Source organism: Nerophis lumbriciformis, linkage group LG18 (assembly GCF_033978685.3).
Source record: "Nerophis lumbriciformis linkage group LG18, RoL_Nlum_v2.1, whole genome shotgun sequence".
NCBI lineage: Eukaryota > Metazoa > Chordata > Actinopteri > Syngnathiformes > Syngnathidae > Nerophis > Nerophis lumbriciformis.
Window position 1 is genome coordinate 34,334,674 of NC_084565.2, and position 12,827 is coordinate 34,347,500.

At 36.8% G+C, this 12,827-nt stretch overlaps 1 protein-coding gene across 1 annotated transcript in view; it reads right to left on the reverse strand.

Moving 5' to 3' along the window:
* Window positions 1-9,364: 9,364 nt before the first annotated feature.
* The window catches only part of LOC140679560 (uncharacterized), a 7,828-nt gene continuing 4,365 nt past the window's right edge, over window positions 9,365-12,827 (reverse strand). The window contains exon 2 of the mRNA XM_072915154.1: window positions 9,365-9,814. Coding sequence (XP_072771255.1) covers window positions 9,577-9,814 — 238 coding nt within the window. The 3' untranslated portion in view covers window positions 9,365-9,576. The remainder of the gene's footprint in view (window positions 9,815-12,827) is intronic.

The following is a 12,827-nucleotide window of genomic DNA, read 5'->3' on the forward strand; positions in this document are numbered from 1 at the left end:
CTTCCATTTTCACTTGGACTGAGATCTGGATTTATTGCAGACCTTATGTGTCTTTCTTCAAGGAAACTTTTTACAGTGTTTGCTCTACGGCAAGATGCATTATCATCTTGAAAAATGATGTCATCATCCCCAATCATCCTTTTATATTGATGGGATAAGAGACTAGTGTTGTCCCGATAGCAGTATTTTGGTACCGGTACCAGAATGTATTTCGATACTTTTCTGAATCAAGGCAAGGGACCACAAAAAATAGCATTATTGGCTTTATTTGAACAAAAAATCTTAGAGTACATTAAACATAATATAATAATGCACTTTGTGACTTCAATAATAAATATGGCAGTGCCATGTTGGCATTTTTTTCCATAACTTGAGTTGATTTATTTTGGAAAACCTTGTTACATTGTTTAATGCATCCAGCGGGGCATCACAACAAAATCAGGCATAATAATGTGTTAATTCCACGACTGTATACATCAGTATCGGTTGATATCGGAATCGGTAATTAAAAGTTATAGATATCGGAATATCGGATATCGGCAAAAAAGCTATTATCGGACATCTCTAATTATTATCTTGAAAAATGATGTCATCATCCCCAATCATCCTTTTCATTGATGGAATAAGAGACTAGTGTTGTCCCGATACCAATATTTTGGTACCAATAGCGGTACCAAAATGTATTTAGATACTTTTCTAAATAAAGGGGACCACAAAAAATGGCTTTATTGGCTTTATTTTAACAACAAATCTTAAGGTACATTAAACATATGTTTATTATTGCAAGTTAGTCCTTAAATAAAATAGTGAACATACAAGACAACTTAAGTAAACAAAACAAAGGCTCCTAATTTAGCTGCTGACATATGCAGTAACATATTGTGTCGTTTATCTACCTATTATTTTGTCAACATTATTAAGGACAAGCGGTAGAAAATGAATTATTAATCTACTTGTTCATTTACTGTTAATATCTGCTTACTTTCTATTTTAACATGTTCTATCTACACTTCTGTTAAAATGTAATAATCACTTATTCTTCTGTTGTTTGATACTTTACATTAGTTTTGGATGATACCACAAATTCAGGTATCGATTTGATACCAAGTAGTTACAGGATCATACATTGCTCATATTCAAAGTTTATAAACATAATATACATTTAAAAAAAACGAAAGAAGAGTTGGTGATGCTAAAAATATCGACGTAAAGATAGTAGTATCGACTCGAGACGTGCTTGTACTTGATATCATTACAGTGGATGTCAGGTGTAGATCCACCAAAGGCGTTTGTTTACATTTTGACAACAATGAGCTACGGTGTGTAGTGAAGCATGTTTAGCTATTCCTCGTCCTGCAGGGAGGATACTTAAAGAAACTTACTTTATTTGTCGCCATGGAGACGAGGATTAGTGATTTAGAAGTAGCTAAAACACTGCAGACTGCGGGTGGACATTGTCTTTTATTAGTAAGTAAACAAACAAAGGCTCCTAATTTAACTGCTGACATATGCAGCAACATATTGTGTCATTTATCATTCTATTATTTTGTCAACATTATTAAGGACAAGCGGTAGAAAATGAATTACTAATCTACTTGTTCATTTACTGATAATATCTGCTTACTTTTTCTTTCAACATGTTCTGTCTACACTTCTGTTAAAATGTAATAATCACTTGTTCTTCTGTTGTTTTGATACTTTACATTAGTTTTGGATGATACCACAAATTTGGGCATCAATCAGATACCAAGTAGTTACAGGATCATACATTGGTCCTATTCAAAGTCCTCATGTGTCCAGGGACATATTTCCTGACTTTATAAACATAATATAAAGTTTTAAAAAACAAAAGAAAATGTTGTTATGCCAAAAAAATATCGACTTAATTATAGTCGTATCGACTAGATACGCTATTGTACGTGGTATCATTACAGTGATGTTAGGATGCCGTTTGTTTATATTTTAGCGTCCCGGAAGAGTTGGTGCGGCTGGGAATTTGTTGTGTAGTGTTTATGTTGTGTTGCGGTGCAAATATTCTCCCAAAATGTGTTTGTCATTGTTGTTTAGTGTGGTTTCACTATATGGCACATGTTTATGACAGTGTTGGCATTGTTCATACTGCCACCCTTCGTGTGACATGTATGGCTGTTGACTAAGTATGAGCTTCATTCGCTCGTGAGCAGCGTGTTTTAAGTAAAGATTAGTCATTAATTCATTTTCGGGCTCATTGAAATCTTAGTTAGGTTTAGTTAATTATAGACTATATGGATTGTGACTTTTTTTATTATGTAAAACGGACCTAACTCGTCACAAAATTAACTACAATTTCCCAAAATTGTTTTAAAGATTGTAAGTTGCCGTCATTCCCATGTTGTTCAGCAAGTGTAAAAAGACTTATTAGAATTTCACACAAAAATAAAGCTGGAATTTATTGCACTTAGCTGGCAACCAGTATTGCTGCTTAAGACTTAACTGTTGACTTCAGGTTATTTTCACTTTTTAATTATGGGCCTGCTGCAATGCAAGCAAAGCAGCCCATATTATTATTGCTTATACTTCGGCTTTTATTATTATAGTTCCGCACGTTTCTCTTACGATTAATACGAAACGAGCCGGCCAACGAACCCCCACATATGTTATACCATCGGAAAGGTTGGTGCGTGACACTTGTTAAACTGTTAGCATGCTAACATTAAAGTGCTAACTTTCATTGCTAAAATTACTAATTTTTCTCAAATTCCCCAGCCATACACCGTAGAGTTATATAACTTGGTATGTGACACAATCTAACTGTTATCATGCTCATGTTAGCGTGCTAGTATGCTAACATTAGCATGCTAACTTTTTTAGCTAGTTTTGCAACCGTTTCACCCAAGTCAAGTCAACTTTATTTATATAGCACGTTTACGACAACTTTTCAATTGAACCAAAGTGCTTTACAGGTTAAAAAAGCATAGAGCAAAAAAAAAAAACCTAACAAACAAAGAACATAAACAATGAATGAGCTGAACAAGATAGTGCAAAAGCAATACGGTAAAAGGGGTCGAATAAAATGTAAAAATTTGCTAAATAATAATAATAAAAGTGCGACATAAAACTTGGTATGTGACACTTGTTACCTGTTAGCATGCAGATGATAGCATGCTAGCAAGCTAACTTAAGCATGCTAACTTTTTTCTTCTAATTTTAATTTCTTTTTCCTATTTCCGCGGCCGTATACCTTTGAGTCGTATAACTTGGTATATGAAACATGCTGACTGTTATCATGCTATCGCTAGCACACATGCTACGTGTTATCATTTTTGTATAAACATGCTACTATTTTAGGCTAGCTCTGTGGCTCATTTTGTACAGTGACACCTAAAACTCACGGATTCAAACACTCGGCACCATTTAATAAGTACAGCGGCTTCCTGGGACCCCCGGTCAGAGGTCCAGGGCACAGATAGCAGGCCCATCATAAATTTTCACGGGAATTTTCTAGTTATAGTTCTGCACGTTTCTTTTATGTTTAATACGAGACGAACCCGTCAACGAACCCCCACATATGTTATACCATCGGAAAGGTTGGAAAGTGACACCTGTAAACTGTTAGCATGCAAATGTAAGCATGCTAACATTAAAGTGCTAACTTTCTTTGCTAAATGTACCTACTATTTTTTTTCAAATTCCCCAGCCATACACCTTAGAGTCATATAACATGGTATGTGACACAAGCTAACTATTATCATGCTCACGTAAGCTTGCTAGCATGCTAGCATTAGCATGCTAACTTTTGTAGCTAGTTTTGCAACCTTTTCACTCAGGGTCATAAAACTTGGTATGTGACACTTGTTACCTGTTAGCATGCAGACGATAGCATGCTAACCCATTCTTCTAATTATTTTTTTTCCCTATTTATATACCTTTGAGTCGTATAACTTGGTATATGAAACATGCTGACTGTTATCATGCTATCCGTAGCACACATGCTACATGTTATCATTTTTGTATAAACATGCTACTGTTTTAGGCTAGCTCTGTGGCTCATTTTGTACAGTGACACCTAAAACTCACGGATTCAAACACTCGGCACCATTTAATAAGTACGGCGGCTTCCTGGGACCCCCGGCCAGAGGTCCAGGGCACAGATAGCAGGCCCATCAAAAATTTCCGCGGGAATTTTCTAGTTATAGTTCCGCACGTTTCTCTTAGGATTAATACAAGACGAACCGGGCAACGAACCCCCACATATGTTATACCATCGGAAAGGTCTAATTCGCGCCTGTAGCGGTACATTACGTTGGCAACATTTCGTGTTAAAAAAAAAAATGGGCCAATTGAATGGTTACATACCCTTTTAATGGGACAAACGGCAAAAAGACAAGATTACCTCCTCTTGTTACCTACTACTTTCTGTCGCTCAGTGCTTAATGTCTCATTTTGTTCACACACGTGTCTACTTTCGACATAAGCTAACTAATAACATGCTAACATAAGCATGGTAATTTTGAGCTAAATTTGCTTCTGTTTAACCCAGAGTCAAATAACATGCTAGCAAGCTAATATTAGCATGCTAACTTTTTTTGTGTGCAGTTTTTTCACTTTTTTTCTCTAATCCCGCATCCATACACCTTACAGCCGTGCTACTTGATATCTGAGACATGTCAACTGTTAGCATGCCATCGTTAGCACACATGCTAAGTGTTACATTTTAATGTTAGCATGCTAATGTTTTAGGCTAGCTCTATAGCTCATTTTGTACAATTATACATAAAACTCCCGGATTCAGACACTCGGCACCATCTTAAAAGTACGGCGGCTTCCGACGAACCCCGGCCATAGGTCCAGGGCACAGAAAGCAGGCCCATCAAAATTTCCACGGGAATTTTCTAGTTTGTAATATCCTGCAGTTTAATTTTGCAATACTGTGGATTTGACCTAATACGTTAATGAATACCACAAATACATGAATACTGAATGGATTATTTTTTATATAATTTAAATTTTCCTTTCTGGTTCCAATGAACAAATTAGATTTTTAGATTCATTCAAGTTGAATGACAAACTATTTTATTTATGACTGCACTGCAACGATTATGGTAATTTAGAGCTTGTATAATAATCTGCAATACCTACGATTTCATTTTTAATTTTGAGCGAGTATTATCTAGAGAATGCTTACATAATATTTATACTTCATGTTTGCATAAAAGTTTTATGACATTTAGTAGATATTTTCCAGATGTTTGCATGGGAATTACGCCATCTTGCCGCACGTTTGCACATAGGTAATTGTTGTTTTGTGTTAGTTCCTGTCCTGTGCTTTTATTTTGGTGGCTCCTCCGGTTTTGTTGGTGTTTTCCCCTGGCACTTCTGTGCCGGAGCATTTCCCCTCACCTGTTTTATGTTTGCAATCAAGACTATTTAAGTTGATCCTTTTTCTACCTTCGTTGTCGGGACATTGATGATGTTGTTATCTCTTCACTGGACTACTGAGGAGCCCTATGATGCTAAGCCTAATACGCACTACTTTGTGGACGCCGTCTGCTCCACGTCTCCAGTGAGTGTTTTGCTGCGTTTCAGCAGTTTTTTGTTGTTGTTTTTTTTCTTCATTGTCTGTCTCGTTGCTCTCGCTTTTTGTTTGTTTATTAATAAGTACCCCTTTTTACCTCTGGCTACTACCTCGGTCATCTGCATCCTCAAAATCACAACAACGCCCTGCGTCTTCCACGACGGACCGCTTGGCAACAATAGTTCAGTGATAATTACGTGATTGTCGTACGATATTTGCATGATCGTGTTACAATATTTACACCATGTTTGCAGGATAGTTATGGTATTTGGATAATATTTACGATTTTTGAACAATAGTTACTGGGTATGTGCACAATTATGGCAATGTTTTAAACAGATTCTGGTCTGTTTTCACGTTTTTTTGTATGCTAGTCGTTCAATGTTCGGACGATATTTGCTTGATGGCTTTATGATATTTAGGTGATATTTTCACAATGTTTGCATAATAGTTGCACAACATTGGCATGGTAGCTTTACAATATTTGGACGATATTTTAGTGAAATGCTATTCGGACAATATTTGCAATGTATACATTGTTTATGCATAAACGATAATGACTCAGTATTTGCTCAACTAAAGCGGCGTTATAGGTATAACGCACTATCAAAGGATTTGGACGATATTTTCTAGATTTTTGCAAGATCATTGGGTGACTTTTGCATGACGGCTGTACAATATTTGGATAATATTTGGCATTATAGTTGTACGATATTTGTACAATATGTCGTTGTGGCTTGTGCAGCCCTTCGAGACACTTGTGATCAAGGGCTATATAAATAAACTTTGATTGATTGAATATTTGTCATGTCTGTGAAATCATGTTTTGTTTTAGTCATGTTTTGTTTAGTTTAGTTATTGGACTCTTTAGTTTCTGTCTTTTCAATCCCTTGTCTTGTTTCCATGATTACCCATTAGTTTCACCTGTTCCACGTTTGGACTCATTGTGCACTCTTGTTTGTCACCATAGCAACCCATTAGTTTTCACCTGTCACGTCACGCACCTGTTTCACGTTTTGAGTCATGCACCTGTTTTCGTTAATCATGTCTATAGTATTTAAGTTCATTGTTTTCAGTTTGTCGTGCTAGTGACATCCCGCATTTATGCTTCTGCACACTCTCCACACACCCTTAAGACCCTTGCTGCTCTTTTTTCATGCCGGTTCCATGCCAAGTAAGTTTTTGTTTATTAAGCCACAGTTAGTGTTTTTTGTTGTTCATAGTTTCTGCCTTTGTGCAAGTATTTGTTTTCCTGGCCAAGTCATTTCTCCGCCACTGTGCGCGCTTTTCGTTTGTACTTTTTTTTGTAGTTATAGTGTTTAAATAAATCATGTATTCACCTTCACGCCACATCTGGTCCAAATCACTTGCACCTCGGGAGAACAAACCAAGCCATAGTCCCAGTCGTGACAATATTTGCTTAACAGTTATATGATATATGGATGACATTTACAACATTTACAGCATACGTAAACAATAGTCAGGCAATATTTGGACAATTGACAAAGTTTTATGATATTCCCGCCTTTTTTTGGCAAATTTCTTGCTCTGCGCAATCGTAATCAATGTTTAAACAACATTATCACAACCTTGAAGTTTCGGCGCACGTTTACTGCACAATGTCTGCTGTATTTATGCCCTTTGTTTGAACACATCACGAAGCGTTACATTGAGGCAGGTTGTTCCTGAGCTGAGCGGACGTGTTGTATAATTGAACTCCATTTATATTAAGTTATATTACATAACTCAATATATAATGTGGGTTATATTCCACATAACTCACCTTTAGGCATAGAGTTTTCCCTTTTCGCCGGCCAACTTATGGAAATGCAAAGAGAGTTTCTTCATTACTATTTTAATTCCATCAACATCGATACATAAACACACACACACACACACACAGGTCAAAATGTGTCACATGATCCTTTTTTAAGCTGTTTTACTCACAACGATTCATTTTAACCCTTAAAAACATGCATAATATGTCAAAGTCAACTTAGTGGATCGCTTTAATAACAACTTTGTGCGTCATATCCCCCCCCCCCCCCCCCCCCCCCCCCCGCACTAACGGCATAAAAGCTTACGTTTTCCCAATTAAACATTCTAATCAATGTTATAATATATATATTTTTTTTAATAACAATGGCATTATTTATATAATAATGATAAATGCTATTATTGTATTAACATCATTATGTACAGTAGGAAGGGGATTCATATTGTGTATATATATATATATCCATCCATCCATCCATTTTCTACCGCTTATTCCCTTTTGGGGTCGCGGGGGGCGCTGGAGCCTATCTCAGCTACAATATATATATATATATATATATATATATATATATATATATATATATATACACAAAACCCAAAACCAGTGAAGTTGGCACATTGTCTAAATGGTAAATAAAAACAGAATACAATGATTTGCAAATCCTTTTCAACTTATATTCAATTGAATAGACTGCAAAGACAAGATATTTAACGTTCGAACTGGAAAACTTTGTTATTTTTTGCAAATATTAGCTCATTTGGAATTGGATGCCTGCAACATGTTTCAAAAAAAGCTGGCACAAGTGGCAAAAAAGACTGAGAAAGTTGAGGAATGGTCCTCAAACACTTATTTGGAACATCCCACAGGTGAACAGGCTAATTGGGAACAGGTGGGTGCCATGATTGGGTATAAAAGCAGCTTCCATGAAATGCTCAGTCATTCACAAACAAGGATGGGGCGAGGGTCACCACTTTGTCAACAAATGCGTGCGCAAACTGTCCAACAGTTTAAGAACATTTCTCAAGCAGTTATTGCAAGGAATTTAGGGATTTCACCATCTACGGTCCGTAATATCATCAAAAGGTTCAGAGAATCGGGAGAAATCACTGCACGTAAGCAGCAAGGCCCGTGACCTTCGATCCCTCAAGCGGTACTGCATCAAAAAGCGACATCAGTGTGTAAAGGATATCACCACATGGGCTCAGGAACACTTCAGAAAACCACTGTCAGTAACTACAGTTGGTCGCTACATCTGTAAGTGCAAGTTAAAACTCTACTATGCAAAGTCAAAGCCATTTATCAACAACACCCAGAAACGTCGCCGGCTTCGTTGGGCCGTGTGTTGCTGCCATTAAATTCTAAGTTAATGATTATTTGCAAACAAAAATTAAGTTCCTCAATTGGAACATTAAATATATTGTCTTTGCAGTCTATTCAATTGAATATAAGTTGAAAAGGATTTGCAAATCATTGTATTCTGTTTTTATTTACCATTTACACAATGTGCCAACTTCACTGGTTTTGGGTTTTCATTTTTCATTGTGTGTGTGTGAATTTCTTCTATTTTTTGTACAGCACTTTGTATTTATTTGCCACTTGCCTGCATATGAAAAGTGCTATATAAATATATATTTGATTTGATATGACCCCATTGGTCGCGTTTTACCTGACGCATGAAACGTGACAAATTGGGACGGAATCAGAATGTTGAATACCTTAAAATGTGTTTTTTTTGTGGCAATTCCAAATGTAACCAGAGCGTCAGTTGCTACGTAGAGTGACGCTTTCCATCATTTTCAGCGGACTGCATTGCAAGATGAGATCGGGCTGTATGAATCCACTCCTTACTGTATATAAAATACTAGTAAAAGTTACAAAAACAAACGCTTGAAATAGCATAATTACAAATTATGAAAAATAATTAACAAAAATAATAAATACAAGTGTTTTATTCGAAAATCCAAATCTACAAATAAGTCAAAAAATAGTTCTTTTTTGCCCCTTAAAACCCTCTGAGAGTAGATTGGATGCTAAGATTGCAGCACTTTTATCAGAACCGAACAACTTAACTGGGATGTGTTTTTTAATCCTGATCAACTCCCTGGAATACTCAAAAGTCAACTAATGACCTCAGAGACAAAAAGTGTCTTAGTGCTCTTTGGTCAACATGGTTTAGGATTCAGTTCCTGCAAATGTATAAGGAGCATGCCGACATGCTTCTTGTGCCGCGTTGGCGTTCCCGCCGTCACACCTCGAAGCTGATCTCTCTGGATCGCGCAAACAGCGGCTCGGCTGCTAAGTGCGTGTCGGAGTAGGCGCGCCTCAGGTGCGTGGAGCTGCACGTGGTTTTGATGGCCACCTCGTAGGGCGGCGGCGGCCCCAGCCAGGGAGGAGGGTGCGGGGACGGACTGAAACCTCCCGAGTCCATGGGGGGATAGTCGAAGTCCTCGCCTCGGATGCCGTGTCGTTGGCACTCCAGAGTCCTAGACGGGGGAGAGCACAGGGACGGCCCCAGAGTCAGGTTGGCCTTTGAAGGGGACGCAGGGGTCTAGCACCAAATTCTGGGCACCCCTGAACCCATCATCACTCACACTTGGTATGTTTACGTACAGTAAAAAACTAAATATTGCATAGCTTTGGTTGAAACCAGGTTTTTAAAACATGAACAATTGATTTTTATTTTATTTTATTTTTATAATTTGATAGGGAAATCATAATAGTTAATTCAGTGGTTCTTAACCTGGGTTCGATTGAACCCTAGGGGTTCGGTGAGTCGGTCTCAGGGGTTCGGCGAAGGTCAAGACACACCCGACTCATCGTGTAAATTAAAACTTCTCCCTATCGGCGTATTATGGATACCCGCAATGCTCCCTTTATATTTCCATCTGATTTGCAGGTGTGTAAAAAAAGAATAATTATGTATAAGTTATCACACAACTCTTATGCTTAAAGGCCGTTGCGATAGTTATTATAGTGCTGAAGATGTACTTTTCTATCTGTGCAAAGGCACAACTTGTAATCTTGCTTTGCGAGTTGTCTCGTGTCAGCAGTTTGTTTCCAGACCCTGCCTGCTGACTGCCAAGGACGGACATCGAGTACCTCAACGCAGACAAAACAGAGACAGGGCGAAATCCCGAGTGTCAGCTAGAGATGTCCGATAATATCGGCCGATAAATGCGTTAAAATGTAATATCGGAAATTATCGGTATTTTTTATTAAATCAACATAAAAAACACAAGATACACTTACAATTAGTGCACCAACCCAAAAAAAACCTTTTCATTCACACAAAAGGGTTGTTTCTTTCTGTTATTAATATTCTGGTTCCTACATTATATATCAATATATATCTATACAGTCTGCAAGGGATACAGTCCGTAAGCACACATGATTGTGGTCCACTAATAGTACTAACCTTTAACAGTTAATTTTACTCATTTTCATTAATTACTAGTTTATATGTAACTGTTTTTATATTGTTTTACTTTCTTTTTTATTCAAGAAAATGTTTTTAATTTATTTATCTTATTTTATGAATTTTTTAAAAAAGTACCTTATCTTCACCATACCTGGTTGTCCAAATGAGGCATAATAATGTGTTAATTCCACGACTGCATATATCGGTTGATATCGGTAATTAAAGAGTTGGACAATATCGGATATCGGCAAAAAGCCATTATCGGACATCCCTAGTGTCAGCACATTTCCATTCTGAATAATCATGTATTGTGACTACTGGGGCTGCTTGCATTACACCTCCCTTCAGAAGCAGCCTCAGTGATGTTAACTAGGGACCTCCCGAATAAATAGAGGAGCACGTGGGGCTGTACTTTAGAGCGTAGGGGGATACTGTAACTGAGTGTACAGCCCAATACATCTCTCCTCATCAGTAAAATTCAACTCTGTCTCTGCTTGATTCCTTCTTCTTGTCTTGTGTAATAGATAGTTTGGTGTTTGAACCTGACAGTAATTTGTTGTGAGTTCATGCACCAGTTAAAAAAAACATACAACTTTGTCTTGAATTTAAAAAAATATATATATAATAATATTTTTCATTAAAGAAGGGTTCGGTGAATGCACATTTGAAACAGGTGGGGTTCGGTACCTCCAACAAGGTTAAGAACCACTGAGTTAATTGTTGTGTTAGTTCCTGTCCTGTGCTTTTATTTTGGTGGCTCCTCCACTTCTGTGCCGGAGCATTTCCCCTCACCTGCCTTCTGTTTGCAATCAAGACTATTTAAGTCGATCCTTTTCCTACCTTCGTTGTCGGGACATTGATGATGTTATTATCTCTTCGCTGGACTACTAAGGAGCCTTTTGATGTTAAGCCTAATACGCACTACTTTGTGGACGCCGTCTGCTCCACATTTCCCGTGAGTGTTTTGATGAGTTTCAGCAGTTTTTGTTGTTGTTTTTTTTCTTCATTGTCTGTCTCGTTGCTCTCGCTTTTTGTTCGTTTATTAATAAGCACCCCTTTTTACCTCTAGCTACTACCTCGTTCATCTGCATCCTCAAAATCACAACGCCCTGCGTCTTCTACGACGGACCACTTTACAACAATAGTTCAGTGATAATTACATGATTGTCGTACGATATTTGCATGATCGTGTTACAATATTTACACCGTGTTTGCAGGATAGTTATGGTATTTTGACTTAATTTACGATTTTTGAACAATAGTTACTGAGTATGTGCACAATTATGGCAGTGTTTTAAACAGATTCTGGTCTATTTTTTCACGTTTTTTGTATGCTAGTCGTTCAATGTTCGGACGATATTTGCTTGATGGCTTAAATATTTGAATAAATATTTATTTATTAATTTGATAGGAAAATCATAATACAAGTACTGAGAAAACAGACACTTTTTTTGTACACCCCCCCAAAAAAAAAAAATATATATATATATATAAATAAATAAAAAATAATAATAAAATAAAATAAATAAAAAATAAATTACAGAAAAATAATAAAAGTAAAATAAATAATACCCCCTCCCACCCCCGTCCTACATTTCAATCACAGTGGGTAGCAATGTAATGCCTTCCTCTTCACCACAAGCAGATAGAGAATCACAGTAACTGATTAAAAGGGGGGAAAAGGGTAAGAGCAAAAATAAAACAACAGCAACAGAGAAAAAAAGAGTGGAGGTAAGTGAAAAATGTCATTGTCTCAGTGAGTGTCACATTTATCCTGTAGTGTCTTTAATTTAGCTATGTAACTAATTATGCAGCCCCAGGTCAAGTCAAATTGTTTTGGTGTACCCCTCAGATTATATTTAATTTTCTCTAAATCTAAGAAAAACATGAGGTCCTTAAACCACAGGGAGGCCTCCCTAGGTTTTGACTTTTTAAAGATGGGATTAACATATCTAGAATTCCCCTAAATAATTTAGGTTAGTTATCTATATATATATAATTTATTTATTTATTTATTTTTTACAAAAAGCACAACATTTTATATATAGGGCCGTAAAATAAATTTCAATAATTATAAA